The sequence below is a fragment of the Vipera ursinii genome, assembly GCF_947247035.1.
Source record: "Vipera ursinii genome assembly, chromosome: 2".
Taxonomy (NCBI): Eukaryota; Metazoa; Chordata; class Lepidosauria; order Squamata; family Viperidae; genus Vipera; species Vipera ursinii.
The window spans coordinates 113,832,346-113,848,332 of record NC_139513.1 but is presented as its reverse complement, the minus strand read 5'-3'; the positions used below and the strand labels follow the sequence as shown (position 1 = coordinate 113,848,332).

Genomic DNA, 15,987 nt, shown 5'->3' with positions numbered 1-15,987 from the left:
GCTGAGAGAGAAAGCTATCCTGGCTGGTTGGAGGTAGTGACTGATGACCCAATGACCCCTTGAGCTTAAGTGGGAGAGATGACAGGGAAAATGACTTGGCTTTCTTTTTCCCCCTACTGTTGACTCATCAACTCAGCCCATCTGTCACTGAACTATGGGCAGGGAAATCTGAACCAATATAAGGCTTTATGGAGACAACAGGTGGGTGAGTCGGGGGTGGATGAATAATGCTTTGAAATGCCTTTCAAACTATAATGAAGATATTTTATCTTAATTAGTTTGGATATTGGATCTTCTTTGAGAAAACATCTAGATTTGGGGGGGGGGGTCACATGTTTGGAAAAGGCCTCACATCACTCTTCAGTAACTGCCTAATGACCCAATCACAAGGGTGTATATTAGCTTTAGTAATACAAACAGAAAACCATCCTTAGTTAGTAGGAAATTAGAATGTTTCAGCAGACCTAAAAATGTTATCTGCTGTTTCTGCAGCTTTGAATAAAATCTGGTTTCGTGACAGTCAGAGGCTGCTGTTCTAATGTCCTTATTAAGTCAAATGAGGATCCAGTGCATAAATAATTTTGTAATGTTTACAAAGAATTGAAATGTTTTAGGGACTTTTTTTTACCCTGAAACTCATTGAAAACCTCTTTTCACCACTTTAGCAATGCAGAAGTCTAAATCATATGAATTGACCAAGTAGAATAGATCAAATTGGAAAAAATATCTTTCAATCCTGATTATTTGGTTACCAACATGACCAACTAAAGCTATTTTAAAAACAAAAAACAAAACAAACCATCTGGGCACTGATACTAGAATCCACAGACTGAGGCATCAAATTAGTTTATAAAAACTCCAAAAATAACATATTGAAAATAAACGTCTCTGTCTCTGTGAGGTTTCATAGTCAACAGTTCTATCCATAAGTTAAGTGGCAGTCTTCTGGATTTGTGGAACTGGATATCATAAATCTTGAATAACAAAAGAAGTAAATATACGTTTGCATTAAAACAAAAATATTAATTGGAATCACTAGACTTTAGGACAAATATTAGGTTTCCATCTCTATTGATATGTACAAAAATATAATTTTTTTTCCCTTTTAATATGATTAAATTACTATTTTTCCAGCCTTAATCCCAGCCAAAGTCATGGCCAGTCATCTGGTAGAACTTCATGTTGAACGGCCGATAGAATTCTCGCAGCCTTTGTACTACTTTCTGGTCAATATTGGGGTGGGTCCGTCCTTTCGTCTTGCCCAGGCAGTGGGGCTTGCTGCTGCCTTCCGCCTTTTTCAGGCACGGGAACCCCTTGGTTTTGTTGAAGTAGAAATGTTTGTCTGTGATGATCCTCTTGAGGCCCAGAAAGTCCTGGACACGGCCCAACTCGCCTGCTGGATCACTGATCAGTCTCTCCCCACTGACAAAAAGGATTTGCCCAAGCGGGAAGTACAGGAGCCAATTTTCCAGATGCTTTGCATAAATGCCAATCTGGATGGCACTCCAGGAGGTATCGATCAAACCCGTAGTCCTGTTTTTGAAGGTCAGGCTCTCAAAGGATGGGATGTCTGGCTTCTTGGAAAGGGTTTGTGTGTAGTCAGAAATGGCTCGGGTGACCGGGTCCCTCACCACCACAATGAGCTTGGTGTCCTTTGACATAGAGGAGATCCGAGCTGGTGCTTCCTTAGTGACAAAGTAGCTGGGCGTCTTCTCCATGGTGATCTGGCCATCGAGAGTTCTTGGCATCAATTCCCTAATGGAAAACAGAAGAGAGAATTTGCAGAGCTGCATATTTGTACTTGCCTATCTTCAGCTCAATCATAGAAAATAATGGAACTCATATATGGGATTTCAGTTATGGGGAAAAATTCTAAACATTTGAGCACCAGGGTTTTTTATTTTTAATGAATAAGATGTCTTTTGTGTTGAGATCAACTCTTAAAGTTGTACATTCGGATGGTCTCTAAGGTTTGATTCCACTTAGATTTTTGAGATCAAGCAAAGTTAGTGAGTGATACAATATCTTATCAACAAATATTGTATCAGACCAAATAATTCATGGAAAGTTGGAACTCCATTTACTAGAATTCCCATTTGTTCTGTAACATGGAAATATTGGTAAATGGCAGACCAATTGGCATCTACGTAGATTAGGCCAGGATCAGAAACACTGAATGACTTCTCTAATTGAATGGGAAATTGAGAATTACATCCAAATTCAGCACTCTAGTCACTTCTACATCACATTGGCTAGTTTAAAAATTTGGGAGACCAGGAGGAAGGAGTTTTAAAACATTTAAATGATCTTTGGAGAAAAGTGCATATGAAAATTATTCTAGCTCAAGAGTCTTGTGAGCTATTATTTTCCTATATTTACCACTCAGTTATATAGCACTTTATCAAAAGGTCCCAGCACATTTCAAAACTACTTCAATCTAATATATAATTATGTAGGCAATGCCTTTATCTCATCAAATCAGCTTTGATTTCCTAAGTCATGAGGCTAAGCATTGGCAGGACCATTTGTTTAAGAGAAAGATCTACAACTGTCACCTATTAAAAATAAAGCTCACCAAAAAAAGGTCCATGATAATTTAGCTCCTCCAAATTAGATTTCCCCAGAAAAATTGACAGTAAGATCAGATACAGGCACGTCGAACATTATGTACTCTTATGAATAACAACCATTTACCAAGTAATGCCAAAGTATGGTTATGTTCATGAGTGGATTTACTTGGAAAATTGAACCTTTGAGCTGGCATTTTGGCAGCACAATGACCTTTTCCAGTTTGAATATTCAGTTTGTTGGCAGACTGAAACCACTGATTGTATATTTTTGGGAGCCACTAGGAGTGTTGTGCCACAACCCTGGAGAGATTGACTAATGACCTAGGCATCTTTCATAAACATAAGACTGCATGGACTAGTGGCATCTGGATTTAACTGGGGGAAAAATGCCATTGCAAACTATCAGGGCTACAGAAATATTTTGGCCAGAGCAATTTTGAAATGCCATTTGCCCAAATAAATGGATGTTTGTTGTTATAATGTTTGTAGGCCAGTGGAGGATGCATTGGCTTAATTACTTATTTAAGGAAGACAACTCCTCTAAAGAGGAGTTAAAGAGGAGTTAAAAAGAGCCTTGGTGGAGCAGTGGGCTAATGCCTCCCTAAGTAACACCAGCTGCCTGCAATTAGTGCAGGTTCAAGTCCCACCAGGCTCAAGGTTGACTCAGCCTTCCATCCTTCCGAGGTAGGTAAAATGAGGACCCAGATTGTTGGGGGCAATTAAGCTGACTTTGTAATAATGCCGCTTGGGGGGTGTGTGTGAAAGCCCTAATAAGCAGGCATATACATAGAATGAAGGCTACTGCTAAGCTTGTAAGCCGCCCTGAGTCTTCGGAGAAGGGCGGGATATAAATGGAATTAAAAATAAAAATAAAGAGGTGTACCTTTTTGGCTGTATCCATTAATTTAGTATTCAGCATTAAAATCCATGTTCACTTGGCTGTTTTAAGAGTCAACTTAGAATATTAATGCTTGCAATTGAAAACTAGACCAATGTTTCCCATACTGAAAATCATCCCCTATTTGACAAAAGTCTGTCTTACAGGTGCTACTTTCAAGCAATATAGTGAAATACTTGTATAATGAATGGATTTATACTTAATTACATTATATACAGCTTTCACTATATAATATAATTGTATAAACTTTGACCGTGAATTAAGCACTAAGTGTTCTTTAAATAGTTAGATGTGAGGCCAGCAGGCATCTGAAGCTTCTACATGAGTGTGTGGGAAGCCATGGAGATGACCTTGGAAACACTATCTAGAATCCATTAAACAGGTGCATAAGCATGCTTTGGGCCGAAAACACAGAGAAAGTATTAGAAACAGACTCAAGCTAGCTATCCTCCTGAGTCCCTAGGGTAAAAGAGGAAAGGAGAAGGAAATACAATCACTTGTAAAATTTTGTTACCATGGCCTTCTCAATAAAGTATAGTACTAATTTTCTTGTGAAATCTATTCCCTGATCTGAATGACTTTATAGGGCTGAAAGAGAATCAGTAAAAGCCTTGAGTTGGTCCATCAGTCACATCCAAAGAACTTGTGGCACTGACACTAGCACTAAAAGATATTGATGATGACTTGATCATCTTCATTCTACAAGGATGGGCTTCATGGAAATAGCAAATTTATGTATCTTCCCTATTGATTATGGATTTGTTATCCAGGGCATACAGTATGTATACGGTAGTTTAGTTCTGGAATGGGTATTACCCAAGGACCTGCATTCAGCAAGATAGCTATAGCATATACACACAGCTGCATACAATATGGTACCTCCTCTTAACCTTACACCTTTATCATGCTGGGGAGATTTTATTTGTTGTTTTGCAGTGGCTGATGGTGATTTACTGAATGGAAAATTATAGACTTTTTCAGTTTATGAAGAAAAGAGCAGCAGTAGGCAAGCTTGTAAACAGCACAGATTTAGCTTTCCCGTTGATACCCTTGGGCACACTGAACAAAGAGTGCCATATCATAGCATACTGGTGCAGCAGACCCATTTCTGAATGCACTCACAAATGGACATAAAGTGGTTGTTTATTCTGATCTTTAGTTGCCTTAATCTTAACCTAGCCATAATTCTCAGAGGTTGGTTTTTTGCCATTAAGTATGTGCCAGAGTAAACTCCAACACACACACACACACAGGCACAGGCACAGGCACAGACACACAGACACAGACACACACACACAGAGAGAGAGTCTGGTAGAAGTTGCAGCCTACAGAATGAAACTCAGTTCTCTGTTCAAGTTGCCAAGTTCCAAGAGCTGAGATCTCATTTGTAGAAGCAAAATAAACAGCATGTATAAACCATACTTTCAGATATTAATTTCTACAGTTCTGTTGATTAAAAAGATGTTACTTATGGACTACCTGCAGATGGCCTGTCACTATCAATCCAAAGACATTCTATACTGACTCATATCCAGATAGGAAATAGGAGCAGAGAAAGTGTATAAATTCACATTTCAAGAAGCACCTTCAGTCACAGCCAATACATGAACTGGAACACAATCATTCTTCAGTTTTCACATTTCTCTGGAAGTCAATAATAATGGACTCATCTGGTATCCACCACATCATACTGAAGATTGTGGCCTGGATTATTATAAGAATAAGTTAGAAAGTCAAGAAATTAATGAAAGAAAAATAAATAAGTTGTGGGGGTATCAGGCAATAGATCTGAATGAAGGTGGCTTGGCCATGAGGGATGGAGGAATGCATTCAGGGAAATTAAGCTGTAGGTTTCCTTATGAAGGAAAGAGCTATGTAAGAAAGTATGTAAAAAAGGATGAATTGATGTCAACTAGGTTGCTGTAGGTGCATTGAAAAGTAGAAATCCATAACATGTAGGTGATAGCTACATGTTAAGCTGCAGTAAATGTTGGTAATGAGGGAGATGAGTGGGGCCAAATATCTATTAATGTGGAAAGACGAGGTTTAAAAAAAACCTAAAATTTAAACTCTAGAGTTCTGATGCGAATTTATATACATAATTGTTTAATTGTTTGAACTTTGAACTTTAAAAGCTTAAATATATCACTCAAAATATGTAGCAGTCTTTGAATGACTCTTATTTTAGTAATTTTGGTTCTTTCCAGCTTCTTCCGCAAAGTTTCATAAGTATTTTAACTATCTTTTAATATTTATATTAATCTGGTAGACAATTTGAAATATTTACCTCAATAAGTTTGTAAACATTTGTCATAATAATTATTTCCAGGTACTCTAAGGAACTAAAGCAAAATACAAAATCCTAAACTCTGCAAATGTTTTTGGGTAGCTTGGCACTTATAAAAATATTTCAGATTTTTTTTGAATGCATTTATTAATTTACTTCAAAAAAAAAGTCTGTTAAAGAAAGTTAAGCAAATTCATCCATCCAATTTTAGAATCTAATTAAGAACAGGTATACCTTCAGATCACAATATGGGTAACACCTGGCATCCTGGGGCTGTCATAGCTCTTCACACTTCAAAAATAAACTTTTTGCAGAAGACAACTGTGTCTTTTTGTATTTCTTATAACCACCCTCTAGAGAAAAGACAGCTAGTCAGTGACAGAATAAGGGTTTGTTTTATTTCTTTTATGTGTCAGGTCATGCTCTGGATTTGCTTTTGTCCACTGGAAAGGAGGATGGCATTCCGAAAGTGAGAAAGTTTAGATCTGTTCTCTTGTCATACCAGTTTCACTGCGATTTAGACTTGCAGTGACTATTGTTCTTTGTAATCCATCTTAAAAGGTTCCAGGGATTTGGCGGGCTAGTATGGCTGGCTTTGGTTGTCCTATGGAATGCAAAGAGGAGCAGGGCATCCACAAGGCAGAGAGAGTTCATTTCCAGAGTATACATCTCACTGGAGGACAATGAAGTAAGATTCTTCCACAGCCCCTTTTTTCTTGACATATATAGTTCAGTCAGCTACAGCTTTATAGAATCAAGGCAACAATTGAATGGTATGGTTATTAGACTGAGTTATGACATGTGTGACATTATTCCTAGGTATTCTTTGACTAAAAAAATATTTTTGGTTCTTCCAGCTCCCATTTTCTGCCAGGAAAGTGTACACAACAGAACTCTACAGAAAGCAACAAAGCCAGACATCATGTAGTTAGTTAGGTGTGGTTTATCAGGAGATGTTTTGCTGTTCAGATGACAGTGTGTTAAATACAAAAGCTGTTTGTTAATGCAGAGTTATCAGGGTTGTGGGTTTGTTTGTTTTTTTGCATATGTGGGCAGGAGGAAATAAAATGAAAACATGTTCCCACCAACAGTGTGAGTCCACAACACTCTAAAAAGGAAGAAAAAGGGGGCGGAGGTGGGCAGGTCTGATGAAAGCAGCAATTCACCTTGGATCATGGTTTCCTGGTGCCTCTGTGATTACTTTACAGGCTTTGCTGCCTCCAGAATTTGTTCATTTGTGAGTATTGTACATTTCAAGTAACACACACCAATGCCAAGTTTATACTGTCTATTTAGGAGAAGAAATCAAAGGAATTTTCAGTTGCTAAATAGACAGACAGATGGCTGTCTGGGCAAATATCTGAAGATGACTCCCACAATATTATGATGGCTGGTTGCATATAAACTAAGCATTAGAGAATTCTACATTTCTCTGTGCATGTGTGTGTGTGTGCATTTCCATAGACATGCAGACAAAACCACATAGAACCACAGACATATATAATTACAGTGCAATTCTATCCTTGTTTAAACATAAACAAATGTCACAGATGTCACATTATTTCATTCAGTGATCTCATTTGAAACTGTATTCTCATTTCAACTTCATGGATAAGGAAAAAAAAATCTAAGAACTGATCAGATTGGGGCTCTGCCAAGTCAAGATAGAAGAAGGGGAGATCTTCTCATTGATGTCCACCTCACTGAGCTTCTCCTTCACCTTTACAAATTATTTCTACCTAAGTAAGCTCTTTATTTTGATAATAATAATAATAATAATAATAATAATAATAATAATAATAATAATAATAATAAATAAAAAAAAGTTGGAAGGGACCTAGGAGGCCATCTAGTCCAACCCCCTGCTCAGGCAGGAAACCCTATACCAGGGGTGTCAAACTGCTGGCCCATAGGCCAAAACCATGCCCACCCCATTGCCAGCAATGGGAAAAAAGTCATGACACGTCACGTGATGTCGCAACTTTGACACCCATGCCTATACTATTTCAGACAAATGGCTATCCAGTGTCCTTTTAAAAACTTCCAGTGCTGGAACATTCATAGCTTCTGGAGACAGGTTGTTCCACTGGTTAATTGTTCTGTCAGGAAATTTATCCTTAGTTCTAGGTTGCTTCTGTTTTTGATTAGTTTCCATCTGTTGCTTCTTGTCCTGCTTTGGAGAATAGCTTGACTCCCTCTTCTTCATGGCAACCCCTGAGATATTATTATTTTATTTATTTATTTTTAATCCCATTTATATCCTGCCCTTCTCCGAAGACTCAGGGCGGCTTGCAATCTAAGCACAAATCAATGTGCTTAGCAATAGCCTTCATTCTATGTATATGCCTGCTTATTAGGGCTTTTGCCCCCCCCAAGCGGCATTATTACAAAGTCAGCTTATTGCCCCCAACAATCTGGGTCCTCATTTTACCTACCTCAGAAGGATGGAAGGCTGAGTCAACCTTGAGCCTGGTGGGATGCGAACCTGCACTAATTGCAGGCAGCTGGTGTTACTTAGGGAGGCATTAGCCCACTGCTCCACCAAGGCTCTTTAGAACACTTCTATCATGTTGCCCCTTGTCCTTCTCTTCATTAAACTAGACATACCCAATTCCAGCAACTATTCTTTATATGTTTTAGCCTCCAGTCCCCGAATCATCTTTGTTGCTCTTCTCTGTACTCTTTCTAGAGTCTCAACATCTTTTTTACATTGTGGTGACCAAAACTGGATGCAGTATTCCAAGTGTGGCCTTACCAAGGCCACACTTGTATTCCTGTTACCTCCCTTTTGGAAGGGGCTAATGGTGCAACAACATTATTAAGGAAAACCCAGGAAAATCAGAAGATAAATCATGCAACCTGGATAGTCTTGCATGCCTTGCATACTACTTATTCCATGCATTGAATTGACTGTAACAAGGCAAATGAAACAAGATTTGAGGTCTCAGGGAAGCAGGGATGTTTAAAGTGTATGATTAAAAAAGAAAGTCAAGTTCACAAATGCATTGGTGAAATGAAAGTTCTATCTGTTTTTTCATGTGCCACACAAACACACAGATGAAAAAGACTACTGAAGCTTCTATTAAACCATTGCAGTCTCCATCTTGCTTTTTACTGTACTCTACAGACATTTGGGTGGAAAACCTTTGAAATGAAGAAATCCATATTGGGTCAGCCTACAGTTATTATGGTCACTACAACTTATGACATCATTAAGAAAAAAGGGAAGGGCTCTCAGACTACCTATAAGGACATGGTGAGCTAGATACCCATAAAAAAGCAGGGACATTATTATAGGGGAGAACACTGACCAGAGGACAGATCCTGGATGTCAAAATCTCTCCAGACAAAGGAGAGATTGTGGGATTGCCCACAGGTATTCCAAACAGCTCTCCTCATGAACAGACTACAAGAATTGACAGTTTTATGGTTGGCTGGTAAATTGGGTGGCTGGGGCTGAGGAATTTCATGTATGCTTAGAATAGTAATGTGGGTTGTGTGGACATAAAGGGTGGCTAGGCCTCATTTCTTAATTACTTTTTGAATGACTTTTTTATTGGTTTTAAACATTAGCAACCTTTGGAATGACAAGGCTGATGGCATTCACTGGGTGAGTCTCCTTCAATCCTTAACAAAAGAATTTTTAAGTGTAACTTAAAGGATATAGCAAAGTTGGGTAATAAACAACAAAAAGGGTAATTAGTGTGTTATTTTTTGAAAAGTTATAAATGTACTAAGGATGTAGATTGACTTGAAATGGGATTTCAAATTAATGGAATAAATTCTTCCCATGGGAAAATGGCTGTCTTTTTATTTTTAAGAAAAAAAAGAGATGGGATTTTAAAGATGGACAAGAGGGAGATAAAAGGGAGTAAAGATTAGAATTAAAGAAAAAGAGCACCTATTTGACTTGTTAAATTGACTTGGAGCAAACTATCTTAACATCAAATGTACTAAATTGTGTATTTATGTATAAGTATAAACAATGACCTCAGATGTTAATTTCAAGAATATCTCCCATCATAGAATGACTCTGTGTAAATGATATTGCAGGAGAGGAACAGGTTCTAATGGATAAGATGGAAAAAGATTTAGACCTGGGTTTAAAATGATAGGCTACAAGAATAATCTGGGAAAATAAATGAAATACTGGATATACAAATGAAACAGGCTGATATTTTAATAATTAAAAGGAAGTGACTTGGATAATTTTCCTGTAATGGTAAACAAAGGACATCTGTTAAAGTTTTGAAAGACTTAGTGAAAAGAATAGACATAAAGATTTAGGACATTATTTGAATAGATTAAAGATCAAAATTGTAAAAACAAAAAAAGGGAATATAAAGTGGGTTTATTTGATCAGGGTTAAAATAGTTAACTTTATTCTACAATCATGAAATTGACATTTTCTTTATCATGCCAGACTGAGTGATATGGGTTTAAGGATCTGAGAATTCCTTTTGAGATGAAGGGGTAATATTTATTTTTTGTTATATTGTAATCTTTTCTGTTCTTCTCTATTTTTTCATTTACATTGTTCTTTTTCTTTCTTTTTTCTATTCTGCACTATATTTTTTCCTTTCTATTTTATATTTGTTGAAGCTTGTACTACATTTGATCTGTACAACTGTAACATTTAATAAAACTAATTGGAAAAAAAATCAGGAAGGCAATGCCAAGGCAATGGTATCCTAGCATTGGTCTTATTAGCAAGCAAGGATCCTCTTCAGATGAATCCCAAATCATTATTTTAAAGGATCATTTTAAAAAAGGCACTTTCCCTCCACAGGGAAATTTCTGAATCAAAGTAAACAAACCTAAGTTATGGAATTTACAATTATAACCCTGATCCAGAGTTTCCTGAGTATGCCAACTAATATTAGGAAACATTCCAACTACAATCTGTTACTTACTACATATTTGCTCTATTAATTATAATTAGCAATATTGGTATTAATTTGTTATTAAGTATTAGTATTCATGTATTCATGAACCTTTTTCCAACACTGGCAGCTGGTAAGTTGATTGACAGTAAAAGCAAAATAAAAATATTCACAAATAAAAAAGAGAAGGAAAAAAGGAAATACTTTGAGAGGGATTTAGATGAAGCCTAGAATAACCAGCCAATTGTTCTTTTTGAAAGGCACCATTTGCTTTCCAGAATAAACTTGAACCAGATCCGTATCTGCACTCAAACAATTTATGAAAGAAAAAATGTTTCCATTCCATAAGATTTGGGATTAATTGGGAGCGGTGTGAAAGTCCTTTTCTGTATAATAAATTTTGCAGCCTTTTCACCTCTGGTATTTAATGACATTGTGTCTTCCTGTTTGAAAATTTCATACAAACAGTCTACTGTGCATTAAGACAACCATCATTCTATTTGGGAAAAGAAACAGAACTTGATATGATAATTTTTGGCTAGGCTGGGGCAAATGTGGCAATTGCTATGATGAATCCCAAAATGCACAGCAAGGATCTAGCCCAAAGTCAAAGTTCCAAAAGCAATAAGACCTAAATCAGGAAATTGTCTCCAGGAAAAGGTTTCTTATGACAACATAGTTAGCTTTTAAGTCTCACTAAAGTCAGTTTGCCACCCTGTAGGAACTGACCACATCTGTTGTCAATGGCCACAATCCACTATGACATTCTAAGCACATTTTGCTGAAAGTTCCAGAAGAAATATAATGGGAGTGTGTGCACAGGAACAGTGCCTTAAAATGATGACTGAGGGAAATTAGTGCCCAATCTTAATCTATTCAACACTTCAAGAAGCAGTATGAAACCAACCATTAAAAACAGAGGTTGGTGATTCCAATAAATCTCTCTGGGGGGTGGGGGATTGAGTGAGGTAGTGAATGAACTGTTTGGAAATTGTTTTGATGCAATCAACTGTCGCACGCCGAACAAGTAAAATTAAATATCACTGCTTCTTTGGAAAACCGAATCTCTGCTTTGCGAAGCATTGATTTCAAAAGTCATATCCAATTTTGCAAACAGGGCTGTAAAAAGAAAGCATTTATATCTGGAGTTGCCCCATGTTTACCCTGAAAGAAAATGGCAGAAATAAAATGGAAGGGTGTACACAAGAACACTGCCTTAATGCAGAAATGACTCCCTCTGACCTCTTTGTTCATATATCTCCTCCCCTATTAAGGTCAATGTGGATGTCTTTGCTGGAGCATCCAACAAGCAAGAAGTCACTCCAGTGTTTTTCCATCCCCTGGAAGAAGTTGCAGGTCATGAATTCTGCCTGTTTCTTTAGGCTTCCTCGCAACTCCACAAAATGCCTGTGGTTTTTTAGTCAGGGAGGTTTCACATATTGAGCGACTTTGTAATCCATTTAGATCTCTCACTTGCTGGGTACTGTTTAACAGTAGTTCTTTAACAGCATTTTTTTCCCCCTCAGGTCAGAGTAAAATGCAAACAAGGGCTTGAATTTACATTTGTATTTGCAAACTGGTCCCTGTGTTAGTTCCAGTGACTGGCATGGATTCAGTTGGCATTCCATTAGAGTTCTTCCAGGGGGCACTGAATAACAAAACAACAACAACAACAACAACAAAATGCAGGGGTAAAGGTGTGCAGAGGGACTCCTATTATTCAAAATAGTTTGTCAAAGATCAGAATAAAGAATTGATTTGAACTAATTTTTCAGAATGATTGCTAGAAGTGCAAAATGGACCATGGGTAGACATCATTTAATATAGTCTTCTCCAACCTGGCTACACTTCTGTGCATGGATTTCAACTTCTAAAATTTCCTAGCCAATATGGCTATTGCAGAAAAATGGGGAGTTGGTCTATATTTTGAAATGTGTGCAGGTTGGGAGAGATTTTGACATTCTTTGTATAATTCTCCCCTTTCCCCAATAATCTTTGCTGTGGGATAGAGAGTCCAGCATCCTTGGGGAAGGAGGAGCTTGATCTAAAACTTCTGGAAGCCACCATGATGCTTGCCTCGTCTTACACCAACTACATAAACTAATGAATGATACTAAGAAATGGGCTCATACAAGAAATTGTGTAAAGTGAAACAGATGATGGCATCTGTCCTAAGCTACAGGAAGATGTTGTTTATTTGAAAGGCTGCTCTAGGACATTCTCCTAAACAAACAAAAAAAATCCTATTTGTCCCATTCAACTCTGACTTAAATTTAAAGAACCATAAAAAGAAAAATGCAAGTCTTGGCCCCATTTTTTTAAAGAAATGAATAAACTGCCACCTTATGTACTTGCCTCTTTTATGCAAGGCATCTTATAAGATTTACCTATTGTCAGCAAGTCTTTAGCTCAATCTTTTATTTATTATCAGCAATAAAACTGCGCAGCGTAAGGAATCTGCTTGAAGTCTGAAACTGGCTCCGAAGCTCCCTTGATCACATAAAGCCTAGTAGTTTTCTTCGCTCCACTAAGATTTATTTGAGCAATGCCAATACTGCAGTTCTGTGGAACTTGAGGTCAATCTGAATTCCAACTAATGAGAGTGTTTTCCTCACCCCAGCTCCTAAGCTGAAGTCAACCTACCTTCTGAGCTTCAGTGTCCTATTTGTATGGAATGTATCTCTCTTTTCTCCTAAGCACCTCCCAATTGTTGCAAGATGCAGCCATGCTTGCAGATACTGAGAAAAGTGCCAAGTTGCAAACATGTCAACACGTGGTCCTATCATTGTTCTCTGGGACAGGTAAATGCAATCTTGGAGTCCTAGTGGACAATCACTTCAATATGAGCCAGCAGTGTGCTGCAGCTGCCAAAAAAGCCAACACAGTGCTAGGCTGCATTAACAGAGGGATAGAATCAAGATCAAGTGAAGTACTAATACCACTTTACAATGCTTTGGTAAGGCCACAACTGGAATACTGCATCCAGTTTTGGTTACCACGGTGTAAAAAAGATGTTGAGACTCTAGAAAGGGTACGGAGAAGAGCAACAAAGATGACTGGGGGACTGGAGGCTAAAACATATAGGGAACGGTTGCTGGAATTGGGTATGTGTAGTTAAACAAAGAGAAGGGTGAGGGGTGACATGATAGCAGTGTTCCAATATCTCAGGGGCTGCCACAAAGAAGAGGGAGTCAAGCTATTCTCCAAAGCACCTGAAAGCAGGACAAGAAGCAATGGATGGAAACTATTATTATTATTATTATTATTATTATTATTATTATTATTATTATTATTATTATTATTATTATTATTAATAATAATAATAATAATAATAATAATAATAATAATAATAATAATAATAATAATAATAATAATAATAAATGTGTCTTTGCAGTTTCAGGACTCTCACCTTGAGGAGTTGCTCAGTCTCAGTTCCTGTGATTTGGTGGCTTGTTATTAGAAGGCAATCAGACAAATGACCACAACATGAATAGGTTTAGTCTGGATGAGTCTGGGTGTTAGTAATTTTTTGTTTCTTTCCATTTTGTGTGGAGTAGAAGTGAGACAATGAGTTTGCCAGGCTGACACCTCTGATACTCAGGGGAGAGGGCACTGATTGAATGCCATTCCTTGTGTCTCCAATTTATTAGCTGAAAGAAACATTGATTGGTTCATGATGACCTTGGCATGTTTTCAGTAATCTGAGTTTGGCAAAAGTGAGGATGCTTATGGGTTGGCTTCAAATGTCTTGGGACAGTTTGATGAGCGATCATGGTAGCTTGTTAGCTTAAATGGGAAGAAAGAGTGATAATCAAATCCAGCTTTATCCCTCTCATCTCTATTTTGCCAATAAAACATCTATTTGAGGGCATCGAGTGAATTTAAGAATAGTGCAAAATGTTGGGAAGAAAGCAATTTAAGTTGTTTTTTTTCTGAATGAAAAACATAATTGCAGTGAAGTGCCCAATTTATTCTTGACATATCAGTGAGTAATGCTTTCCCCTCTTTTCTAATGAAACTATCTTTGTGTTTGTTCAAGGTTTTGAGCACACATGCTTAGCTGAATCAGAATCAGTCTTTACGTCACATCAACTATGCCTGTCAGAAAAAATAATGTCCTTGCTATTATTTAAAAATGGAAGGGTTTGCCTGAACCGACTGCTCAATGTTCTGCCAAAAAGAAAAAAAATCAGGCAACAAGAAGAAATGTTTTACAGATAGCTACATTGAACTGTATTCTAACAGTAGTAATCCATCTACTTCTCTACTCAGAAATATGCACTGCCTAATTCAATAGGACTTACTCCTAATTTATTAACTTTTTTATTTATTTAAAATATTGATACAGCTGTCCAGAGGTGATTAGAGGATAGGTGGCTATATAAATATTTTAAATAAATAAAATAAATACTTTACTCCGGGGTAAACATGAGTAGTGTTACCTTAGGAATCATCATTGCTTTTTGGTGCTGTGTTAGCCTTTAGTTCTGAGGAAACTCCTCCGTCATATTAAAGTACCTTCTTGTAGTATTTAGACAAATTCTACTTTAGTAGAAAGAGTAAAATTTTCTTCTGAAAGTGGAACAATAGGGTGGCATCAAGTATCTGAATGGTCACTTCAGAAGGAAATTTTTATTTTCCTTAGAAATCTGCTGTTGAAAGGCAAATGGTTCAGCCTAGCCCTAAATGCCCAAGGAAGACAGTTATGTGCGGCCACATTACCCTGTTTCAGAAAATAGCAATGGAAGTGGGCTTCCCACCCTCAATATTCAGTGGGAATCTGCCTTTTTGCAACTTCCCATTATTCCATGACTTGCAGAAATGTGAACATGCTTACTAACACATGAAAATCTTATTTGAACAAACAGTAGTCAAATATTCTAACAAAACTTAAGACAAATAAGAAGTGTGACTCTAGTCTTCTCTCCTGTGGACAGCTAGCTGGAGTCCAATTCAGATCTTTTTTTTACATCACACAGGTTTTTTTGGCTGGCAATCTGAAGAAAATGAGAAATAAGACATTTGGAGGTGTTATTTTCCAACCTTGGCGCCCATTATAGTGACACAGCTCCTGGAGCCATGTGGTTAACATTCTTTTGGTAAAGATGTAACAGAGAAAGGAAGATATTTTTGTTTCCCTTGAGAGACATCAGAGGGAGCATAGGGTGGACTGCCTGTATAGCTTCATCGTGATTTTCTGTTCAGTCACACAGACTTGAATGAGTATCTCAAATACTTGTTCTGGAAAATAAAACTTGACTGATTAAAATCCCTAAGCAAAACATCTTTTTCAGATTCTAAAATCAAACAGATCTAACCACTGATGCTGAAAATCCACTGATGTGGTTG

General features: G+C 37.3%; 1 protein-coding gene across 1 annotated transcript in view; it reads right to left on the bottom strand.

Annotated features, from left to right (window-relative positions):
• Nucleotides 1-1,136: 1,136 nt before the first annotated feature.
• LOC310636653 (heparan sulfate glucosamine 3-O-sulfotransferase 3A1-like) overlaps nt 1,137-15,987 on the bottom strand; it is a gene marked incomplete at both ends in the record, with an annotated part of 113,147 nt that continues 98,296 nt past the window's right edge. The window contains one exon of the mRNA XM_083356642.1: nt 1,137-1,755. Within this exon, the coding sequence (XP_083212768.1) occupies nt 1,137-1,755 (619 nt within the window). The remainder of the gene's footprint in view (nt 1,756-15,987) is intronic.